Below are 22,640 nucleotides of genomic sequence, written 5' to 3'. Positions count from 1 at the left end.
GGCTCTCTTTCTGAATTCCCAGCAAGACGAGCATGGGAGAGTCGCCGCAATCTTGCTCTGAAGTCTGTTCTCCCAAGAAATCGGGGTCTGGATAAAGAGGAGTCTGACATCTCAGCTAGTATAGTGGATTCCAAGGAAAACTAGTGGAGGCCAACATTTAAGAATATGCAGGACCCACCCTGCCCCATAACCCACTGTGCATACGCCCACATCTATCTATCTGTCTATACTTGAATATCTTGAGGTGGAGGGTGGTACTTTCCTGTTTACTACAGTCTCTCTTCTTCCCCCTTTGTCTAAGGGAGGCTGTGCCCCCAGCATTTGCATATGTGGACACCTGATGGCCCCTGAAGGCATCTGTGTTTATAGCCCCTGCTTTTTTCTCAAGTGCCAACACCGGAAGGTAGGAGGGAGGTCAGAGAACAGAGTAGCATGGCAGGTGTTTATTGATCCCCTGGAGGAGGAGAGGGTTGGGCACAGCCCAGTTGTCACCTCCTCAGAGACTCCGCATTGTGAATTGCCCCTGCAGGGTCACTTTTATACAGCATGAAGTAGCCCTGCACCTGGGCAGGACTGATCTGAGTTGTAGCTTGAAGGACACGATCTGCAAAGGTCTCAGCCAGGGAAGCTGCTTGCCCTGGATAGAACCTCTGGAACATCTGGGTCAGCTGCCAGCGTGAGCAGTGGCCCACGTACTCCTTCAGGTCTACTCGCCCAGGGCGTATCAGGGCAGGGTCGAGCCTAAGAGAAGAAGGCAGCAAAAGCAGAGTCATGAGCAGCAGTGCCACCAGCACCCCCAAAAACGGTCCCGCTGAACCTCCTGATCCTCCTAAGATGGTGAGGGGGCAGAATCTTGCCTCACAGTCTGAGTACCTCACTCCTCACCTGTCAACATGGTTGGTGGTCATGAACACAATGCGTGCCTCAGTGGAAGCCACGCCATCCAAGGCGTTGAGCAGGCCGCTGAAAGTGAGACGACCTAGACCTTGGTACTTTACTGGGTCTGGAAGAAGGGAGAGAGAAAGTGTGAGTGATCATAGCCCTACTTAAAATTAGCATCCCCTTCTACTCCTTACTTACCATGTCCCCCTACTTATCAGTGCGTCTTGTGGGCTCTCATTGCTAACCCAGGTGTCCTCCATCAGCTCTCTGGATTTCTCCTTCCACTGTTCCTCATTTAGGAACACTCCCCCTTCCGTCAACTTCCCTCACTTACTCTCCGCAGCCAGGTCTCGACTGAGAAAGGCAGCGTCCACATCCTCCAGGAGCACCAGGCTCTGCTGCGGTGCCACGCTCAGCAGGTGGTTGAGCCGGTCATCAGAGAGGCTGGAGTCTGTGAGACTCAGCAGGCAGATGCTGTGCTGCAGTTCCCCAGCCAGGGCTGTGCTATGGAGGAGGGATGACAGGTAATGGGCAACCTGGGAACTGGTCCTTGGGCCCAGCTGCTTGTTCCTCACTGTACTAGTTTTGTCTCGGAGGCCTAAACCTTTCACCATACCCCACTAGTGTTCCACGTGTCTCATGTTTATCCCGGTTCCTGTTCCCCACATTTATTTCCCTTTCCAACCCCACCAGTCCAGTTTCTCTCCAGTTTGAGGGTTAAGGGAAGTTTGACTCTACTCACATAAAACTGCTCTTTCCACAACCAGGGGGCCCATAAAGCAGGTAGCCACGTCTGTAGGGAATGCCTAAGAATACAGCCGGGATGATTGTCAAGACCTAAAATGAATCATGTACTCTGCCCCAGATGTCCACATTCATGCCCAACTCTGCTCCCTGGAGGCCTGATGACTTTGGCATTGGAAGAAATCATTCCCGTAGACAACTTTTCTCTCCCCTTCGTCTATGGGAATTAGGCTAGAGTTTTGTATTTGCCCACAAATATAAAGCGCTAGCCCACAGCTTTATATCTGGCCACAAAGACCAGCCTGTTCCCTCCTGTTCTAATACCACATCAAAAACAACCTGGCCAAGACCCCAGCTGCTTCTCACCTCTGTCAGTGTACCACTTGGGGTTATCGATGAATTCCCGGATGTCTCTGACAATTCGGTCAGCCAGACCCTGTTCTAGAACCACAGAATTCAGTGGCCGGCGGCGGCGTGGATAGCCAAAGGGGCGCCATTCAGAGCCCACAGCTGTGTACATCACTGTCTTCCCTTCCTCCTGCTGCAAGGCTAGCTCTCGAGCTGGGAGGTGGGGAGATGAGACAAATCCAATAATTCCTCTTTGCCGTGCTACTAGGCAGAGCTGTGCCAAAACCGTTTCCCTAGCCACCTGCTCCCGTGGTCTCAGAGCCCCCTGCTCGTCCTCTCCAAGCTTCTCTTCCTTTGATGTCGAAGACCCCATCCCTGCAACCACCACCCCCCGCCCCCATAAAGCCTGTCTGTGCCATCCCACACCTTCCTCCAGGATGCTGAAGAAGACCTTTCGGTCAGTGCCCAGAGCCGTGAAGGTGACAGATTCCCAGGGGGTCCCCGTCTGCAGGTCTATCATCTGCATCTCTCGGCTCCGTTCCACCCGGATCCATTTCCCTTGATACCTGAATAAGAATGGTCAAAATGAGGTGAACGAATGGGTCAAACCCACCTCCCCTCATTCTCCTTTTCTACTCTCAGAGCCCTCTCTGTTTCCCAACCTTACCAGATAAAGTGGTTTCCAGGGCTGGGGACAAATTCAAATTTAGTGGAGATGCGGCCACTCTCGTGCTGAAGGTACGAAGTCTCGACACTGAGGTGCTGAGTTCGGGTACTGTGGCGGGTGAGCCAGCTAAGCAACCAGGCATAGCTCCTGTCTCGAGCAGGGACTTCCAGTGTGATCATGTAATGGCGCCGGAATGCCACCAGACCCAGTTGGGCACCTTTCCGGGCCAGGGCCAGGGCTGTGCCCACACCCACCAGCCCAAATCCAGCCCCAAAGTAGGGATTGTCCTTCAGGGCCAGAACAAAGTCTGAGAGGGGCATCTTGAAAGGAAAACACTGAATCTTACAGGCCCCAAGGCATTTTCAAGACCTGGGGGTGGGGAGCAGTGGAGATGGGACAAAACACAAGATTAGTTTAGAATGGACTCTGAAATTCCTCTCCAACCCACCCCCTCCCCCACCTGCAGAAGCTGGGAGCAGGAAGGACAGGACAGCATTACTGTGTGCTTCAATATCCTCCCTTTGTGGGGTGGGGTTGGTGTTGGAATGCAAGGGATGGGACTCTGGACCACTTGCCCCATTTTGCCTTTCATTATCCTGTTCATACCTGTTTCCTGCCAGACGACTATGTCTGTAGATTCCTTAAACCTGAGAAAACAATATAACCGGCTTCACATCAGGATAATAGATGGACAGAATTTTTGTGGTCCCTAGGACCAGCTGAGTTAGAAAGGGGCCCACTGGCCAGAGTTAGGAGGGGATGAAGAAGCTACTGTCTTCTGTCAACCTGTCAGTAACCTCATGGCTTGCTATTATGAGTCATGTACTTCAAATATCCTCTCCTCTCCTTTACATGCTAATGTCCTGTTTAGCTCTTTATTACCTCCCACCTAAATTGTCTCTTCAAAGTTAATTTTAGTTCTTGAAGTGGCATCTTAATGGGTCTCCACGTCCTGCTTCACCAAACTGCTACACAGGGGTCCAGATCTTTCTTCATAAGGATCTGCTTCAATCCCACTACTTTCCCTACTCCAACACCTCCAATGACTGGCTCTCAACAGGTCCCTGAATTAGGTAAACTCCTCTGCCTCCACAATACGGGGCCCACCTACCTTTAATGGCTTAGCTCCTAATACTCTCTGTTGAACAAAAATACAAACCTCCTTCTTCCTTGCTCAAACAGTTCTCTTGACTCGGAATGACCATTTTAATTTATTTCCTCCATTCTCTCCAGTTGAAATCCCGCCCATCTGCTACTTTCTCCAAGGAGATTTCCTCGAATTCCACCCCCAATAAAATGTGACAGGGCCTGATTCTAGACTATAAGATCCCCAAGGGTAGGAGGTCAAATCGTTTCTAGCACACCTCACCCGCCCCCCTGCCACTTCGCTCTACGCCTGGCACGCAGTGCGGTGAACTGACAGCAGTAACCTCCGCTGAAGCTCAGAATAGGATCCAGAATTCCAAAATTCGTATGCGTGGAAGGCTACAGACAAAGCCCTTCCCGCTCCCGGTCCTTGTCGGTCGCCCAGAAGCCCCCTCCCGAACCCCCTCTACACTCCAGCTCGCGCCTCCAGCAGCGGAGTTTGGAATAATCGGTCACTCCCCCGCCCCTTACCGCCATGACTCTCTGGCCCTTCCTCTCGATGGTTTCACCCCTTCGCTCTTCAGGGAAGCGCGGCTTCGCCCGGCCCCCGAGTTGTTTCATCTACTTCCCGCCACACCCACCAAGAGGGCTGTGCCACTCTGCTCCACAACTCTCGATGGTACTCTTTGGGCCTCAAGGCCAGGAGGGGGGTAGGGGGTGGAGAAACGATAGAACCATAGAGTACTCAGCCAGCCTCGCAGAGGAAGAGAGAGCGGCCTCCAAATGCCCGAGGTCCTAGAGGCGGCTGGGCCGGAGGCGGTCGCACAAAAGGAGTCACGGGAGGCTGCTCCAGCCGCTGGTCGACCATAGAGATGAGGCTCCCGCCCGCCCAGGGCTGGGAGGTAAGCGAGCGGCAACGGGGCGGGAACTAGTAGGGAGTGCGGGTGGAGTAGGCCGGAGGCAAAAATTTCTCGAGCCCCAGGGTGAGGGGTGGGCCTGGGTGGTGGGAACGCTCGGGAGAAGTGCTGAAGGGAGCACGGCGACGAGCGAGGCCCCGGAGCATCACATCAGCCGCCCCGGTGCCTCGGTCGCGTCACTGCCCTGGACCGCGCCCGGTTACCCGCTGCCTCTCCTTAGCACCATAAGCATGACGATGCTCCATCCTAAGCCTTGCAGGTTACAAAACGGCTTTCCCATTTGCCGGCACTTGTGATTCCCGCTCCCGCCCGACGATGTGGACACTGTCATCGCCTCCACTTTACAGATAGAAAAGCTGAGGCCCCGAGAAGCGAGGGGACTATATCTGTCCAAGGCCACGCGGTGAGTCAGAGCCCACAGGAAAGTGGACACCGGGTGCCTTGGTCCCCAGGCTGGATCTCATCCTTTTCCCAGGCCTTCTCTCTGCCTTAATTTGTCCTTTCTCTTCCTCAGTACCCGTGCTCCGAAGATAAGTTCATTTCTTCTCTTGTGCCCACCTATGTCCCACCTCACTCCGCCTTCCAGCGGCTCAATCTAGACGACACCGCGTCCTCCTTGGCTCCCCCCTAAGGCAAGTATACTGCCCGAGCTGGAAGACTCCCGAGAGCAGCGATGATAAGTGGAGGCTGTGGTTTCCAGAGAATCCTCTGAGGGCGGAAGTGCCCTGCCCTGACACCTTCCGAATTTCCGTGATCTGAGGCTTTGAGTTGCAGAATTATCACCTGCAACCTGATTTCCTAGCCCTAGGCCATTACTCGACCTCCATGACTCAATTTCATGAAATGATTGCTGTCATCCTTATTAATTCCTAGTTATTTAGCTTAGACTAATTTTAGCTGTGTATAACAAGATATGTAGTGTACTTGACATTAATTTCTGTTGTGTTCCAGTGTTCAATGTGAGGCCATAGTCAGTTTATTAGAAATTTCTCCAGGTGTGTTAACTTGTAAGGCACCACTGATTTGATTCTACTTCTATCTTAGTAGAAGCCTAGCTTTGCTTTGATGCATTTCTGTGTCTGGAGTTCTTCACTAGAATTCCCTTATTTGTCTGACTTGCATAGACTGTTGTGGTGTGTTCAGTGAAGTGATAACATCAATAAACTCCACTCAAAAAGCTCCAAGTCTAGGGAGGGAGACTGATAGATAAACGACAGTGCAGTGTGACACAGTTTCTGTCAGAGCCATGTACAAGGGGCCATTAGGACCTCAGAGAGAGAAACTTAGATGAAAGGTGTCCGGAAGCCATCCTAGTGGAAGTGACATTTGTGCAGATTCTTAAAGGCTAGTTAGGAGTTGGTTAGCCAGACAAGAGAGATGGCAAAGGGGAGGAGGCCCATCAAGCCGAGAGAGGGATGTGTAAGGATATGGAAGCAGAAAAGAATGTGGTGAGTCTGGAGAATGGCAAATCAATGACAAGTTGAATCATCAGTTCAGAGATCTTTTGCGGAGAGAGGTGGAAGATGAATCTGGAGAGGTCAGCAGGGGCCAGATCATGAAGGAAGGGCTTTGAGCTAAGGAATAACGAGATCATAAAATGTTAAGAGGAGAGGGGACCTCTGAGATCCCTTGGTCCCACCCAATTTTATTGCAGATAAGAGACCTGAGACCCAGTAATTTGACCAACATCACTTAGCTCCAAGAAACAGTCTTTAATATATTGGCTACAACTTCTTGTCTCTTTCCTATATTGACCCCTATTATCATGTTTATGCTTTTTGTTCTAGACATTGTCATATAAAGAAAATTTCTAGGTTAACTACATATGGCATGCTGCCACGCAAGGAAGTGCCTGATTGGGCAGGCACTGGGCTGTGCATCCACACCAACTGAGAAGAAAGTGAGAGATCTAATTATATGTTGTTTGGTTTTTCTTCTGGTTGGTTTATCAGCATGTAAGAGGACATAGCACACAAGTTGGTGGTGATGACAGACACTGTGTTGGACTCACAGCCAGCCAACAGCACTGGGGAGATGGATGGACTGTGCCCTGAGCTATTGCTGATCCCCCGACCTCTCTCTAACCATGGACTCCTAGAGCCTGTCCAGAGCCCCTGTCCTTCTGGGAACCCTCCACCTTTGCCTGCTGACCCAGGCTGCCTGCTGGTAGAAGCCACAGCAACTGAAGAGGACACAGGGAACATGGAGATCATTGTGGAAGCAGTAGCTGGAAACCTGTCCCCAGGTGCTCCTGGAGAGACCCCAGGTACCAACACAGTTGCTAGCAGGCCAGTGAGACAAGCAACCCTGAGTTTTTGTCTGTGCTGTTTTTGATCGTTGTATATAAATATGATGAAGACACAAGGTAGCATCCTATTTTTATACTTAGATATGTTGTAATTTGATTTGCAGTTGGTGAATGTTGATTGAAGTCTGGCGAGGTGGTGCACAACTTGTACCAAGCTCTTGGCAGTCTATCCCTGCGAGGGCTTCACGTCTGCTAGGCAGTAATCCAGAAGGGAAGACCTTTCTGACACCTCTGCCCAACCCTTACTCCTATAGTCCTCAAGGATTCTTTTCTCCATGTTGACCCTCCCACCCAGGGACTGCAGCCAGGGATTAGGCAAAAGGCCCAGCCTCTCTCCACCACCCAGGGCTTGGCAGGGCTTCCTAGCGGTAATCTGGTATTTCCCTGCTCTAGTTTCTTGCAGGTAACATACTTAACTCACCCAAGGCATGCTGTTAAGAGTGGGAGTTGAATAATTTATATTTACGTTAGAAGAAAGAGTCTCCCCTTTAATCTTCCCACATCTCAACTTCTTATTTTTAGGTAACTTCCCTGTTTTGTAACTGCCGTCTTCCAGCTACAGTTGTACCATTTTTCCTTGGTAGTGTACAAAGAATACTGGGAAAGATTAGCTAGTTTGATCATATAATATTTCTAAACTTTGATGTGGTGAAAGAAATAATAAATAAAAAGGAACCTGGAAAAACATTTGCAATATATAAGAAAGAGTTAATATCTTTAAAATTCAAAGAGCTGCACAATAAGAAAAAGAAACAGTATTTTTTTAGAAAGGGAGAAAAGAAATCTATGTGCAATTTACTAAAGAAGAAATGAAAATAGTTAATAACCGTAAGTATATTTAATCTCACTAACACACAAATTCCAGTTTAACTATAAGATGCCATTATTGTTTCTCAACTTTGGCAGAAATTAAGCATTTTTTATAAAACTAGTGTTGGTGAGGCAATGGGGAAACAGACACTATCTTATAGTTTATGGAATATAAATTAGCATAAGTTTTTGAAAGTCAATTTATCCATGTAACAAATTTTAAAAGACGTGTACTCTGACCTAGTAGTTCCACTTCTAGGGATCTGTCCTATAGAAAGAGTCACACACATGCACAAGGATACAGGAATAAGGATGTGTAGGGCAGCTTTATTTGTAATGGTTGGAAACAACCCAGATATCTATCAGTAAGAGCAAAATTTCATTTTGATTTACCCGTGCTCTGAAGTACCATGAACTGGACAAAAAAAATTAGGTAGATCTAAATGTCCTACTCATAGGTAAAAATATCTTTGATATATAGCAAGTGAAAAAAATTTTTTAAAAAGCAAATTGCCGGGGCTTCCCTGGTGGCACAGTGGTTAAGAATCCGCCTGCCATTGCAGGGGACACAGGTTCGAGCCCTGGTCTGGGAAGATCCCACATGCCGCGGAGCAGCTAAGCCCGTGTGCCACAACTACTGAGCCTGCGCTCTAGAGCCCAAGAGCCACAACTACTGAAGCCTGTGCGCCTAGAACCCATGCTCTGCAACAAGAGAAGCCACTGCAATAAGAAGCCCGCGCACCGCAACGAAGAGTAGCTCCTGCTCGCCACAACTAGAGAAAGCCCACGCGCAGCAACGAAGACCCAAAGCCAAAAATAAATAAGTAAATAAACTTAAAAAAAAAAAAAAAGCAAATTGCCAAAAAATGACCCAAAAGGTCTGAAAGGATATAGACCAAATTATGTGTGTGAGGATGGGAGGTGGTTATTCTTTATATAGTTCTTTTGTTGCACTGAATTTTTATTTAAACAAAAAAATAATAAAGAGAAAAAGAACCACCAGAATAAATGTAGGACAAACCTGGGCTCCACCATTAACAGGCATGGTGGCCTTAACCTTGCAGCATCCCAGGTCCCTCTTCTCATAGGGCAGTTGGAGGACCAAGCAAAAGTGTTTCCTAAGCCTTTCTTTGTCAAGGTCCTGCCAGTTGCTTAAGAAATGGCAGCAAGCGGAACAACTAGACCCATGCGCCACAACTCCTGAGCCTGTGCTGTAGAGCCCGCAAGCCACAACTACTGAGCCCGCATGCCACAACTACTGAGGCCCACGCGCCTGGAGCCTGTGCTCCGCAACAGGAGAAGCCACCGCAATGAGAAGCCCACACACTGCAACAAAGAGTGCACCCCACTCGCCGCAACTAGAGAAAGCCCGAGCGCAGCAACAAAGACCCAATGCAGCCAAAAATAAATAAATTAATTAATTGATTAAAAAAATAAAAATTATCAAAAAAAAAAAAGAAATGGCATCAATTATTATGAATGTGATCTGGCTCATCTCAGAAAGGATGTCCTCCATTTTATGAATTACTGTGCCTTTGAAAATCTCTTCACAGAATATAAAAGTAATGGTTTGTCATGTATATTGCAGATATTTTCCTCAGATTGTCATTTTCTTCTTTTGTAAGTTTCTAATTTTTTATTTGGGCAAAACATATCGCCTTTTCTTAATGCTTTCTGGATTTGGTTAATACTTGTTACATTCACTTCACAAATATTTATGAAGTACCTACTTTGTGCCAAGTATTGTGCAAGATACTGGAAATCCAAACACACGTGCAAGATAGACCATCTTTGACCTTAGGGGCTTTGAAAATCAGACTTAAGGTGTAGTATCAGACTTAAGTCCATCTCCATTCCATGAATGTTAAAAGATTCACCTACACTTTCTACTGGTAACTAACTCCTCTGAGTCTTGTTCCATCTGATTCTGTGCCTTTCTCTGTCGGTCCTCTGCCTGCAGGTGTCCTGGTAAAGGTGGTGGAGGTGTACTTCTGTGAGCGCTGTGAGCAGAGCTTCGCAGAGCCCACTCTGCTGGCCCTGCACCAGTGCACTGAGACCATTATACAGCCTGTGCAGGGCCTCGCTAGCCCCCCCTGCTCTGTAGAGCTGCCCCCCAGCAACCTCACTCTCCCTGGCCCTCTGCAGGGCCAGAGCCCACCAGATAGCCCCCTGCCATGCCCTGTGTGTAGACAGGAGTTTGCCCAACCCCAGGCCCTGAAGAGCCACTTCAAGATTCACCGGGGCACTCCTGACGCCTTCTCCTGCCCAGAGTCTGGCTGTGTGTTCTCCGCTGAAGATCGCAAGGGTCTACAGCACCACCTGAGGCAGACCCACAGAGCGCTTCCTGTGCCCTGTTCTTTCCGGGGCTGCCCCCTGCTCTTCGGGAGCCAGCAGGGCATGGAGCTGCACCGGCAGGCCCATTACCCTTTCCACTGCAACCACTGCAGCTTCGTGGGCTCCAACATCAAACTCTTCCGGCAGCATCAGCGGAGTCACGGGCACGGGACACAGGGAGAACTGTCTGCTGTTCAGGGTCTTCCATCCCAGCAGCTGCTGCCAGGTATGAGGCCAAGGACCCAGCAGTATCCTGCCTGGATTGCAGCTGCAATTGGTCTGTAGCAGAGGCAATTGTTACTAATGCCATGAATGTAAGCCTGAATTGAAGAGAATCTGGGGTAGTGGCTCAGGAGGACGGGATTATTGGCTGACGTGGGAAGGCATCTAGACACCCCGGACCAGGCAGAAAATCTGGGACAAAGAGGAAGTCTTTGTCCATGACAATGAATGAAGTTTGGCTTAAGCTACACTGTGGCCTTGAGGTTACTTAACCAATGTCTCTTATGATCCATTTCAGAACTTTCTGAGGGCAGAAGCTAAACTGCCCATCAGTGGCTGTAGCCATTGGTAGAATGCCTGTAGACTCCCTGTTAGAGCAAGTGGGATTGGGCAGGAGAAGCTGGGGTTATTTTAAAAAGAAACCTTCAAGGGAGGTGGTGCTTCAGTGATTCTTACTCCTCTTGGTTTCAAAAAGAGTGTGGGGTGAGCAGAGGAGCAGGAGGAAATAGAGAAACCAGACCAGGAGAGGCCAGGGTTCTGATGAGAGAATTTGGCTTGCTAAGACTGATTTGTGCTCTGGTACAAAGAGAAGATTCCTCTTTCCTGGGAAAAAGTCATACATCTTTGCCTTACTGAGGCAGCTGCCTCTAACTGAGGGAGAGAAGGAATGGATTTGGGAGCACAGGATGTGATCCTGAATTGCTGAGTTGGGTTTCTCAGTACAAGTTTAGAGATCAGGGATGTTCGCCCACACTGAGCCACCAGCCATTAACCCTGGGGACCTGAGCCAGGGAAGTACAGTCTAGTCCGCCCATTCTCTACCTCTCTGCCTCCTCCCCCCACTGCAGTGACCTCAAAGATCTCGCCTTCAAGGGGTCCGAGGTTGGTGTTATCTGAGGTTTGATTTACTTCAGACTGGAGCATCACTGACAGCTTAGCTCCTGGTCTTCCTATCCCTGTCTTGTGTGGGAATAAATTAATATACTTAGAACCCCAGATTCCCTTATGCTAAATGGTGGGAGGTGATTCTTGCGGCCAGTAAGAGAAGTACAAGCACTCAGCACTGCGTTGGCTCCTCTCGTCATCAAGTTCTTTGCATCTTCAGCTCTCAGAGTGTCCCCAGGAGAGGGAGAGCCTTCAGAGGAAGTAGGAGCACCCTTGCCTGGGCAGGAGTCAGCTGAAGAAGAGGACGTAGAGGAAGAAGAGGACAGTGGCAGCCAGAACTCCCAGAAAGCCCTGGAGAAAGGCCAGGGGGCTCAGCGGTTGGAGGGTAATGATGTGATGGGGCTTGAACCTCTTGGTGGTGGGGAGGAACGGACTGTGGGGGGCCTGGTATTGAGGCTCTGGGGTTTGGTTTTCTGAGTTTTGGTTCAGATCCTTCTGTTCCTAACATTCCACTTTGACATGTCTAGTGGGAAAGTGATAAATGGGCACAGACCCTGGTGACACAGGGTAAGAGTAAATAGAGTTTGCTCTCGGGGCTGGTTTTCCCCAGACAGAAAGCTCTTTTGTGAGGAGGGAGAGGGTGATATTCATAGTATGAAGATGCCAGAGGTTTTTGACTGGCAGCCTGTCTTGTCTGACATTGAGCCCCCTAAGGTTGTTTTTCTGAATCCTTGCTTCCCAGTTTTCCATCTGAGGAGAACAGCATTTGAAACCCATCCCACAGGGAGCATATTTACTGTCACGTGACCAGGAAGGATCTGATTATATTTATTATCAGCTCTCTATGACCCCAGTGTTCAGAAATAGGAGTACTTTACCTTCTCTTCCCTCTGCTCACTCCCTGTGGGGTTCTTTTCCTTCCAACCAACCCTACTGATTCTTCCGCCTGCCCTCCGGGTCAAGGACAGGAAGAACAAGAATGCTCCATCAAGATTCTTCTTTTGAGCCTTTCTAGATAAAAGCTCAAGAATAGTGGGTGGCTGGGTGAAGCACTTCTTAAAGATCACAGCAAGGTCTGAGAAGTCCTTGTGATTTTGTTTCTCTAAATACTTGAATGACTTCTCTCTTCTTTGAGGCTACAAAGTTTGAGATGCTATTGTTTGGTTTCCTAGAAAGAAAGGAACAAGGCCATGCATGCATGCATATTTTGTCTGGGCAAATGTGGTTCTCCCATTAACTGGCCAGCCCCTGACCTATCGAAGAATCTCACTCTTAACCCTCCCTGCCTTTCCCTCTCCCAGGAGCTGTGGCTTCTGGCACCGAGTCCCTCTTCAAGACCCACATGTGTCCAGAATGCAAGCGCTGCTTCAAGAAGCGGACCCATCTGGTGGAGCACCTACATCTCCACTTCCCAGACCCCAGTCTCCAGTGCCCCAACTGCCAAAAGTTCTTCACCAGTAAGAGCAAGCTCAAGACCCACCTGCTGCGGGAGCTGGGCCAAAAGGCCCACCGCTGCCCACTGTGCCACTACAGTGCAGTGGAGAGGAATGCCCTCAACCGCCACATGGCCAGCATGCATGAGGATATTTCCAACTTCTACTCAGATACCTATGCCTGTCCTGTTTGCCGGGAGGAGTTCCGCCTCAGCCAGGCCCTTAAGGAGCACCTCAAGAGCCACACCGCAGCAGCTGCGGCCGAGCCGCTGCCCCTTCGCTGCTTTCAGGAGGGCTGTAGCTACACGGCACCCGACCGCAAGGCCTTCGTAAAGCATCTGAAGGAGACCCACGGGGTGCGGGCCGTGGAGTGCCGCCATCACTCGTGTCCCATGCTCTTTGCCACAGCAGAAGCCATGGAGGCCCACCACAAAAGCCACTATGCCTTCCACTGCCCCCACTGTGACTTCGCCTGCTCCAACAAGCACCTGTTCCGTAAACATAAGAAGCAGGGCCACCCTGGCAGTGAAGAGCTGCGCTGCACCTTCTGCCCCTTTGCCACCTTCAACCCGGTGGCCTACCAGGACCATGTGGGCAAGATGCATGCTCACGAGAAGATCCATCAGTGCCCTGAGTGCAGCTTTGCCACTGCCCACAAGAGGGTGCTTATCCGCCACATGCTGCTGCATACCGGTGAGATGGCTTCTACCCTTCCAACCATGTAATAGTGGTGATGATGGCAAACGGGAGCGTTTACTGTGTGCCAGACACCCAGAGGGCTTTGCATACATTGTGGAGGACTCATCTGACCTAGTGTTCCTAGAGATAAATCTAGTATTTGCAGTTTACAAGTAAGCCTTAAGTTGAGTGTCACTCAGCTAGTAAAGTGGTCAGGCTAGGATTTGTGGCATGTGGGATCTTTTTAGTTGAGGCATACGGGATCTTTTAGTTGCGGGATGCGGGATCTAGTTCCCTGACCAGGGATGGAATCCAGGCCCCCTGCAGGGAGCGCAGAGTCTTAACTGGACCACCAGGGAAGTCCCGTGCCTCACCTTTATAGCCCTGTCGGGTTCTGCCCACCCCTAATCAGGCGTGGGTGGGTCAACACCTAGCCTGTTAAAGCAAAGAAACCCAGACCAGGACAGATACCTTCCTTTGCAGTTCAAGTTTTGTGATGTGCTGTGAGAGATAGCGGGTGAGGGAACTGAGCCATCCATATATATTATAGCCTTGAAAGCCGTGACACTGAAACATGATCACGTCTGGTGACCTGAAAGTTGCAGGTTTTTCAACTCAGACTCTTAATTGGTTACCAGCATTACTGATGCTTTGAGTAAAAACCAAACCAGGCTTCCTGCTATAGCATCTTCCCATTTGTGATCTCTATGTAAGCATTGGTGGATTGACAAGACATTAAAAAAATCTCATCAAAGATTCTTTAGCTTGGGAGGACAGTTTTTAGGCAGCTTGTGGCAAAGCCATTGTTGTTTCCATTAAACAGTTCATTTCTATACAGGCTTTAGTCACAAAATCTCATTTTTCTGAGGCTTCCTAAAACCTCACATCTATACAGGCATACTTTCTTTTATTGCACTTTATTGTTCTTAGCAGATACTGTGTTTTTTTCTAAATCGAAGGTTTGTGGCAACCCTGCATTGTCAGGTGATAGTTAGCATTTTTTAGCAATAAAGTATTTTTTTTAATTAAGGTATGTACACTGTTTTGTTAAAATGTTATTGCACACTTAATAGACTACCATGCAACGTGTGAACATAACTTTTACGTGTACTGGGAAACCAAAAAATTTGTGAGACTCGGTTTCTTGCGATATTTGCTTTATTGTGGTGGTCTGGAACTGAACCCACCATCTCTCTGAGGTATGCTTGTGTAGTGCTTTATAGTTCTTTCATATATTATCTCATTTAATCCACAATAACGATCTTGTAAGAAAGGCAGGTAAAGATGAGAAACGCTGAACATTTAAATGGCCTGTTTCAGGATCACACAGCTGGTATCAGAAGCAGAGCCAGAACACCACGTTACTTGCCTTTCACCATAAGGAGAGGGGCTGAGCGGGTGGGCAGGGATAACGGAATGGTCCTGAAGGAACACGGCCCCAGCCTCACGTCTTAGCGCTAGATCTTGACCAACGTACAGGGACAGCTCGTCCTTGAGCCCTTTAATCTTCATATCAACCATGTGAGGTCATTATTTTTGTTGCCCCCTTTTTGGAGACCAGGAAACTGAGACTTAGAGGGGTTAAATGACCTGCCCGAGGACACACAGTAGTAAACTGGGATTTGAACCACTGCCTAATAGCTCTGTGGTTTCTCTCTGCCTCAGCTTCTTCCTCTGTAAAATGGGGTAATAAAGGGCTGTTGTGAGGATTCAGTAAGAGGAGGCATTTTTATAAAGTGCTCAGAAAGGTGCCTGGCACGTAGTGAGCACAGTATAAACGTCAGCTATTAATATCTTTATTACTGTGTTGGACTCCAGAGTCAGAGTTGTTAACCACTATGTTGTATTGCCTAATTTTTTCTCCTCCTCTTCCACAAAACTGGAACGAATTGGGCTAAGTGCAGCAGTTGGCTGTTAGTGCCAATAAGCTGTATAACAAATTCAGAATGGACTTTGAAGCTACTTTTGAAAAGCTGGGTCTTCACTTTCCCCCTACCTTCCTTGGCGTCAGGGTGGAAGAGTGGTCGTCCCAGAGGGCTGTGAGGCAGCACTGACTTTTGCAAATAGCACCTCAGCTTCCACTCCCACTGGGCATCAGGGCGAGCCTGCTGGGGAGGACGGTCTGTCGCTCCCTCGGTCCGTGTCTGACTTGTGTTCTCTCCCCGCTCACCCCCATCCCCACAGGCGAGAAGCCGCACAAGTGTGAGCTGTGTGACTTCACGTGTCGAGACGTGAGCTACCTGTCCAAGCACATGCTGACCCACTCCAACACCAAGGATTACATGTGCACCGAATGCGGCTACGTCACCAAGTGGAAGCACTACCTCAGCGTGCACATGCGGAAACACGCGGGCGACCTCAGGTATGAGCACACGCGTGCCTCCCTCCCTAACCCAATGACCTGGAGCTAAGCTAAGCCGCCTCTCAGAGTCAGCTTCCGGCCCCATCTCTCTTCTGGCCCCAGAGAGACTCCTCCGCACGGCCCTCTGCTCCTGTCATCTCGGCTCCGCTGCCTCTAGGTGACCTCTGCCTGTGGCCTAGTCTGCACGATGCGAGCTCTCTGGGCTCAGGGAAGGGGGTGTAGACCCAGAGTAGAGGCCCAGAGACTAAGGTGTCATTTGAGTTCTGAGTCCAGTCCTGGTGAAGTAGATGGGCTTTGCTTGTGGCTCCAATCCTGGCCACGTCCAAATCCAGGCAAGTTCCCCTCTGACCTGTGGGCACAGCTGGCTAGGGGGTTTCTCCGTGGCTTTCACGTCTCCGTGGGAGAGTGGGAACTAGGCACAGAAACCTGCCCCGTGGGGCTGTAGCCATGTCAGCTCCTCAGAAGTCCACAGAGGTTAACTGATCCATGATACCTTCCCTTTAGGAAGCAAGGTAGAGTAGGGGGTAGAACACAAGCCCTGAAGCTAGACCGTCTGCCCTTCACTTCCTTTGTAACTTGAGGCAAGTTATTAACTTCTGTACCTTAGTCTCCTCACTAAGACGATTAAATTAGATGATGCATGTGCAACACTGAGTGTAGAGCTTGGCGCATAGTAGGTATTTATACAGTTACTGGTAGTTGCTGTGATTAATTTATGATTGTGATTTTTCCCTCCTCACCAGATACCAGTGCAACCAGTGCTCCTATCGCTGCCACCGGGCTGATCAGCTGAGCAGCCACAAGCTGCGGCACCAGGGCAAGTCCCTGATGTGCGAGGTGTGCGCCTTCGCTTGCAAGCGGAAGTATGAGCTGCAGAAGCACATGGCTTCCCAGCACCACCCTGGCACGGCCGCCCCACTCTACCCCTGCCGCTACTGCAGCTACCAGAGCCGCCACAAGCAGGCCCTGCTGAGCCATGAGAACTGCAAGCACACCCGCCTCCGAGAGTTCCACTGTGCCCTCTGCGACTACCGCACCTTCAGCAACACCGCCCTCTTCTTCCACAAGCGCAAAGTCCACGGCTACGTGCCCGGGGACCAGGTCTGGCAGCTTCACCGTGCCAGCCAGGAGCCAGAGGGAGCCGGGCAGTGCCCGACACCCCCACCAGACTCAGAGCCCTCAAGTCAGCTGTCTGCCCAGCCTGAGGGGCCGGACCGCGACCCAGGGACGATGCTGGACCCCAGCTTGGATCAGGCCCCGCCAGAGACCAGTGAGGAGGACAGTGCTGGGAAACAGGACGGCGGTGAGGTTCCCCAGGGGGACGACCTGGTTGGCAGCCCCAGTCCGGCGGAGGTAGATGAGGGAGGCTGCACGCTACAGCTAGAGGCCCTGGGAGTGGAGTTGGAGCCTGTGGCCAACCCGCCCCTTGAGGAGATCACCGAAACGGCTCCTGTGGAGTTCAGGCCCCTGGATCCCTCAGGGCCTCTGAGACTGGAAGGGCCAGATGGAACTTTGACAGAGCTGTCTACCTTTGAAGGTGCTGGAACTTCCGGCTTGGGTGCTGAAGAGTCCATTCTGGAAAAGCCAGTCTCTGAGCCCCCTATAAATCCCCCTTCCTCAGAGGAGCCCCCTAACAGCTGGGTGGGAACCTTCAAGGCAAATCCACCCACTGAGACAGCACCCCTGCCCCAGTTCCCTGAATCAGAGTCATTACTCAAGGCCCTAAGGAGGCAGGACAAAGAACAGGCAGAGGCGCTGGTGCTGGAGGGGCGGGTTCAGATGGTAGTGATACAGGGACAGGGGCGGGCTTTCCGCTGCCCACACTGCCCTTTCATCACCCGCCGGGAGAAGGCCCTGAGTCTGCACTCCAGGACTGGGTGCCAGGGCCACCGAGAGCCCCTCCTCTGCCCTGAGTGTGGAGCCAGCTTCAAGCAACAGCGTGGCCTCAGCACCCATCTGCTGAAGAAGTGCCCTGTTCTCCTCAGAAAGAACAAGGGCTTGCCCAGACCAGATTCACCCATCCCTCCGCATCCTCAGCCCCCGGGCACGCCGGCCTCAGAGGATGCAGCAGGTGGGAAGCCCCCACCTGCACCATTAGAAGTAGAGATCATGCTCCCAAAAGATGCTCCTTCCAAGCTTCCTGGGGAGCCAGAAAACGTAGAGGAGCCTGTTGCCACACTCTGTGGCTCCACAGCCCGTCCTGCAGAGGCCTCCTCGCCCCCGGAGGCCCCTGAGAGGTTCTACTTCGAGCAGGGCAAGTTTCACTGCAACTCCTGCATGTTCCTTTGCTCTCGGCTTTCCTCCATTACCTCTCACGTGGCTGAAGGCTGCCGGGGCGGACGTGGCGGGGGAGGAAAGCGAGGCACCTCCCAGACCCAGCCTGTTGTGTCCCTGCTGAGCAGCAGGGACTCTGCTCCCCTGAGCAGTGGGAGTGCAGAGCGCAGCCCTGGTGATGGGAATGCAGCTCTGGTTCCAAAGCAGAAGGGGGCTCGCTTCTCCTGCCCCACGTGTCCCTTTAGCTGCCAGCAGGAACGGGCCCTGAGGACTCACCAGACCCGGGGCTGCCCCCTTGAGCAGTCCGGAGAGCTGCGCTGTGGCCTCTGCCCATTCATCGCTCCTGCTGCTGCTGCCCTGAGGCTCCACCAGAAGCGGAGGCACCCCGCCGCAGCCCCAGCCCATGGCCCCCGGCCCCCTCTTCAGTGTGGGGACTGCGGCTTCACCTGTAAACAGAGCCGGTGCCTACAGCAGCACCGGCGGCTGAAGCATGAGGGGGTGAAGCCACATCAGTGCCCTTTCTGTGACTTTTCCACCACCAGACGGTACCGGTTAGAGGCTCACCAGTCCCGACACACAGGTGTTGGCCGCATCCCCTGCAGCTCCTGTCCCCAGACATTTGGTACCAACTCAAAACTGCGCTTGCACAGGTTGAGGGTACACGACAAGACACCCACCCACTTCTGTCCACTCTGTGACTATAGTGGCTACCTTCGCCATGACATCACTCGCCACGTTAACAGTTGCCACCAGGGCACCCCAGCCTTTGCCTGCCCCCAGTGTGAGGCCCAGTTCAGCTCCGAGACAGCACTCAAGCAGCATGCTCTGCGCCGGCATCCCGAGCCTACGCCCCCTGTCCCTGGCTCTCCCACAGAGGCCACTGAGGGCCCCCTGCACTGCTCCCGCTGTGGGCTGCTGTGCCCCAGCCTTGCCAGCCTGCGAGGGCACACCCGGAAACAGCACCCACGGCTCGAGTGTGGGGCCTGTCAGGAGGCCTTCCCCAGCCGGCCGGCATTGGACGAGCACCGAAGGCAGCAGCATTTCAGCCACCGCTGCCAGCTCTGTGACTTTGCTGCCCGGGAGCGGGTGGGCCTGGTGAAGCACTACTTGGAACAGCATGAGGAGACTTCAGCAGCGGCATCCTCAGCTGGGGATGCTGGCCAGGCCCCTCTGCGCTGCCCTTTTTGTGACTTTGTGTGCCGCCATCAGCTGGTGCTAGATCACCACGTGAAAGGGCACGGGGGCACCCGGCTCTACAAGTGCACTGACTGTGCTTACAGCACCAAGAACCGGCAAAAGATCACCTGGCACAGCCGCGTCCACACTGGGGAGAAGCCCTACCGCTGTCACCTCTGTCCCTATGCCTGTGCTGACCCCTCTCGCCTCAAGGTAAGGTCAGGGGCTAGGGGGTCTGGGAATGGAAGGAAAGCAGGCTGCGGAGTTAAACTCCCTAGGTTCTTTAATCCTGACTCTTCTGAAAATTAACTCTGTGACTTTGGTCAAGTCCCTTAACTTCTCCAAACTTCAGATTCCTCATCTGTGAAGAGGGGATAATACTTCATAGTGTTGCTACAGAGATAAAATTCCGTAATACATGCTTGGCATGTGATAAAGGCATGTAATAGGTTGTAGATAACCTAGATGATGACAGCTGACATTTATTGAGTACTTACACTGTATGTCGGACACTAATTTTAATCCTTTCAAAAATATGAGATGTACTTTTACTGTTTCCCGTTTTCCAGATTAATAAACTGAGAATTAGGGGTAAGGTTGCCCAAAGACACAGCTAATAAGTGGCAGAGTTGAGATAGGGCAGACCTGGGGTCGGCCGAATGGGTTAGGGTTGCGTCAGAGTGACTGGCCTCAGAGACCTGATTGGCAGTGGGGGAGAATGGGTAGGATCGGTGCAGGGAACAGGATTATCTGCCAACAGTTTCTCTGCCTGCTTGCTCTATTTCCACATCCAGTGAGTACCAAAGGGTACACATTTTCTGGGTGTACTCTTTGCTCTTCCCTCCTCCAGTACCACATGCGGATTCACAAGGAGGAACGGAAGTATCTGTGCCCTGACTGTGGCTACAAGTGCAAGTGGGTCAACCAGCTCAAGTACCACATGACCAAGCACACAGGTGAGTCTGCATGGTTTTGACAGGCCCGAGGGGTCCCCCTGTGCCCTAGCACAGGCAGCCTCCCTGAGGTGGTGTATGTCCTTACTCAGATTCGGGGTGCCCATCAGTATTCACGTCAAGGGTAGTAGGTAGACTGAAAAGCCAGAATAGCTTCCCAACGCACTGAAAGCCTATCAGAATCAGGAGAGAGGTGAACCTGAGAGTCTGGGCATGTGTACTTTGCAAAAGCTTCCCGGGGTATTATGGAACGAGGTCACCCACCTCCGGTTGAGAACCTCCAACTCAAACATGAGTGACTGAGCAGGTCTGCCTGGTCCCTACAGAGACAGGATGGAACTATCATGAGTGAGGAGGACAAAGCAGAGGGTTCAGCTGTTATTTATTTATTTATTTATTTATTTATTTATTTATTTATTTAGGCTGCGTTGGGTCTTTGTTGCTGCGCATGGGCTTTCTCTAGTTGCAGCGAGCAGCGGCTACTCTTCGTTGTGGTGCGAGGGCTTCTCATTGCGGTGGCTTCTCTTCTTGCAGAGCACGAGCTCTAGGTGTGGGCATAGAAGTTGTGGCTTATGGGCTCCAAAGCGCAGCCTCAGTAGTTGTGGCGCATGGGCTTAGTTGCTCCGCGGCATGTGGGATCTTCCCTGACCAGGGCTCGAATCCGTGTCCCCTGCATTGGCAGGGGGATTCTTAACCACTGCGCCACCAGGGAAGTCCCTCACCTGTTTTAACTTGTCCTTTTTTTTTCTCCTGGGTACAGTCCATAAACCATAGGTTCTCAGAGAAGGGTTAATGATGGTGTGCCTGTGATTGTTGCATATGCTGCCCCCCCCAAGTAAAGGAATTAACCAGATGCATTTCAAGGCCCTCTGCCTCTACCCCTTCTTTCGCCTCTACTGCTTCCCTCTTAAGCATTTTCTTTTACATCTTGTGTTGAACAAGGGATCCATTTCAATGGATTCCCAATTCCATGAGTACTCCATGACCAAAAAGGGGTTGGAGTTCCCCATGTAGAAACCCTGTCATATTTGAGTATTTATTGCTGTCAGTTGGCTACTTAGGGGTCCAGTTAGTTATCGGCATCCATTGTATACAAGGGGCTATGTTGGGAATAGGACACATCAATGTCAGACAGGATTGGAACATTCCAAAGACATGGTCCTTAGGTTGCTGCTTGTGTTCCTTATGTCCCAGGATCACAGTGACTCCTCTGGTCCACTGATCCTTGTTCCACCTCCTTCAGTGGTGATGTGTTCCCTGTCCTTGCCCTGTCCTACAGGACTGAAGCCATACCAGTGTCCCGAGTGTGAGTACTGCACGAACAGGGCCGACGCACTGCGCGTGCACCAGGAGACGCGGCACCGGGAAGCACGGGCCTTCATGTGTGAGCAGTGCGGCAAGGCCTTCAAGACACGCTTCCTGCTGCGCACCCACCTCCGCAAGCACAGCGAGGCCAAGCCCTACGTGTGCAACGTGTGCCACCGTGCTTTCCGCTGGGCCGCTGGCCTGCGCCATCACGCCCTCACCCACACCGATCGCCACCCCTTCTTCTGCCGCCTCTGCAGCTACAAGGCCAAGCAGAAATTTCAGGTGGTCAAGCACGTGCGCAGGCACCACCCTGACCAGGCTGACCCAAGCCAAGGCGTGGGCAAGGACCCCACCACGCCCACGGTGCACCTACATGACGTGCAGTTGGAGGATCCCGGCCCCCCTGCTCCTGCTGCTCCCCCCACTGGACCTGAGGGCTGAGGGCCTCCCCCACCTCCCGACAAGAAGAGGGTGTGGGCCCAGATGTGCAGACTGGAACCAGAGCTAGCCTGAGGAGCTCAGGGCCAGAGGAAAGGCTTGGCTTCAGGGTGTCAGAGAGGCTGGAACCCTCCTGGGACTCTGGCTGTAGTACTTGGAAGTTGATATAAAAGAGAGACCTGGACCACAGATTGACTTCTGCTGAGGCACATTGTGTTTTTAACCCGTGAGTTCCTAATTTCTTCACCATCACTCCACCAAAGTCCCTGGCTATAACATCGTGGTTTACCCATTTCATCTTCTCTTTCCTTCTTACTATATCAAGTCCTATTTTCTTTCAGCATCCTCAGAACAGTTGTATCTAACCGCATGTGCTGTTGTGCCCACTGCTCTATAAAGCATGGTTAAATGATTAGTAGCTTATATAGACTCGTCCAAGTCCCTGACTTAACACTGCCAGGCTGTCATCTCAGTCTGCACTGTCCCCTCTCAGGCCTCTGTCTCTCCTTTGTCTCCTTCCATCTTCACTGAGCAATTGATTCTGAAACACCCAGGTCTGCCTTCTCTCTGTCCTCGAGCCTGAATCAGCCCTTGCCCTGCTCCCTATTTCTGAGTCCCTTTGTCTACCTGTAGAGGGAGGATTGCCACCCACTAAGCCTCCTTGTGGAAGCAGCTTTGATTCGGCAGCATCCTGACTGGCTCAGCTGCTGCACTAGAGTTAAAGCACAAGGATAGGGTGAAAGACAGACAACTGGGAAGGTAAATCTCTAACCCAGGATTCTGTCAGTGCCTCACAGTGACTGTATAATTAATCA

At 51.3% G+C, this 22,640-nt stretch overlaps 2 protein-coding genes across 7 annotated transcripts; one reads left to right on the top strand and one right to left on the bottom strand.

Annotated features, from left to right (window-relative positions):
- Positions 1-428: 428 nt before the first annotated feature.
- LOC103019425 (mitochondrial chaperone BCS1) lies at positions 429-4,372 on the bottom strand. Of its 3 annotated transcripts, none has more exons than XM_007187918.2 (9): positions 4,259-4,372; positions 3,248-3,288; positions 2,642-3,010; positions 2,401-2,540; positions 1,993-2,187; positions 1,625-1,688; positions 1,217-1,386; positions 886-1,003; positions 429-741 (listed from the first exon to the last, which is right to left on the bottom strand). In XM_007187918.2, the coding sequence occupies exons 3-9, from the start codon at positions 2,959-2,961 to the stop codon at positions 489-491; spliced, it is 1,260 nt and encodes a 419-aa protein (XP_007187980.1). In that variant the 5' UTR covers positions 2,962-3,010; positions 3,248-3,288; positions 4,259-4,372; the 3' UTR covers positions 429-488. The 3 variants fall into 3 exon arrangements, with proteins under 3 accessions (XP_007187980.1, XP_007187982.1, XP_007187981.1); XM_007187920.2 differs by lacking the exon at positions 4,259-4,372 and adding an exon at positions 4,063-4,221; XM_007187919.2 differs by lacking the exon at positions 4,259-4,372 and adding an exon at positions 3,801-4,029.
- Positions 4,373-4,410: 38 nt separating this feature from the next.
- Positions 4,411-22,248, top strand: ZNF142 (zinc finger protein 142). 4 transcript variants are annotated; one of them, XM_057550865.1, is made up of 11 exons: positions 4,411-4,629; positions 4,896-5,047; positions 5,159-5,276; positions 6,743-6,910; positions 9,723-10,322; positions 11,424-11,588; positions 12,505-13,329; positions 15,499-15,676; positions 16,420-19,339; positions 19,977-20,082; positions 21,359-22,248. In XM_057550865.1, the coding sequence occupies exons 4-11, from the start codon at positions 6,847-6,849 to the stop codon at positions 21,826-21,828; spliced, it is 5,328 nt and encodes a 1,775-aa protein (XP_057406848.1). In that variant the 5' UTR covers positions 4,411-4,629; positions 4,896-5,047; positions 5,159-5,276; positions 6,743-6,846; the 3' UTR covers positions 21,829-22,248. The 4 variants fall into 4 exon arrangements, with proteins under 4 accessions (XP_057406848.1, XP_007187987.2, XP_007187985.2 ...); XM_007187925.3 differs by having other exon boundaries at positions 4,412-4,629; positions 4,904-5,047; positions 6,597-6,910; XM_007187923.3 differs by having other exon boundaries at positions 4,413-4,629; positions 6,597-6,910.
- The last annotated feature ends 392 nt before the right edge of the window (positions 22,249-22,640 follow it).

This window comes from Balaenoptera acutorostrata, chromosome 8 (genome assembly GCF_949987535.1).
Source record: "Balaenoptera acutorostrata chromosome 8, mBalAcu1.1, whole genome shotgun sequence".
In the NCBI taxonomy this organism is placed as follows: domain Eukaryota; kingdom Metazoa; phylum Chordata; class Mammalia; order Artiodactyla; family Balaenopteridae; genus Balaenoptera; species Balaenoptera acutorostrata.
The sequence above is the reverse complement of the archived record's forward strand: the minus strand, read 5'-3'. Positions and strand labels throughout refer to the sequence as shown.

Coding starts and splice junctions, on each gene's coding strand:
- ZNF142 (XM_007187925.3), top strand. CDS start 6,631: ATGACAGACACTGTGTTGGACTCACAGCCAGCCAACAGCACTGGGGAG. Junction 10,323..11,423: donor ATCCCAGCAGCTGCTGCCAG/GTATGAGGCCAA, acceptor TTGCATCTTCAG/CTCTCAGAGTGTCCCCAGGA. Junction 20,083..21,358: donor CCACATGACCAAGCACACAG/GTGAGTCTGCAT, acceptor CCTGTCCTACAG/GACTGAAGCCATACCAGTGT.
- LOC103019425 (XM_007187918.2), bottom strand. CDS start 2,961: ATGCCCCTCTCAGACTTTGTTCTGGCCCTGAAGGACAATCCCTACTTT. Junction 2,541..2,641: donor CCTGGAAACCACTTTATCTG/GTAAGGTTGGGA, acceptor ATTCTTATTCAG/GTATCAAGGGAAATGGATCC. Junction 742..885: donor ACCACCAACCATGTTGACAG/GTGAGGAGTGAG, acceptor TTCTTCTCTTAG/GCTCGACCCTGCCCTGATAC.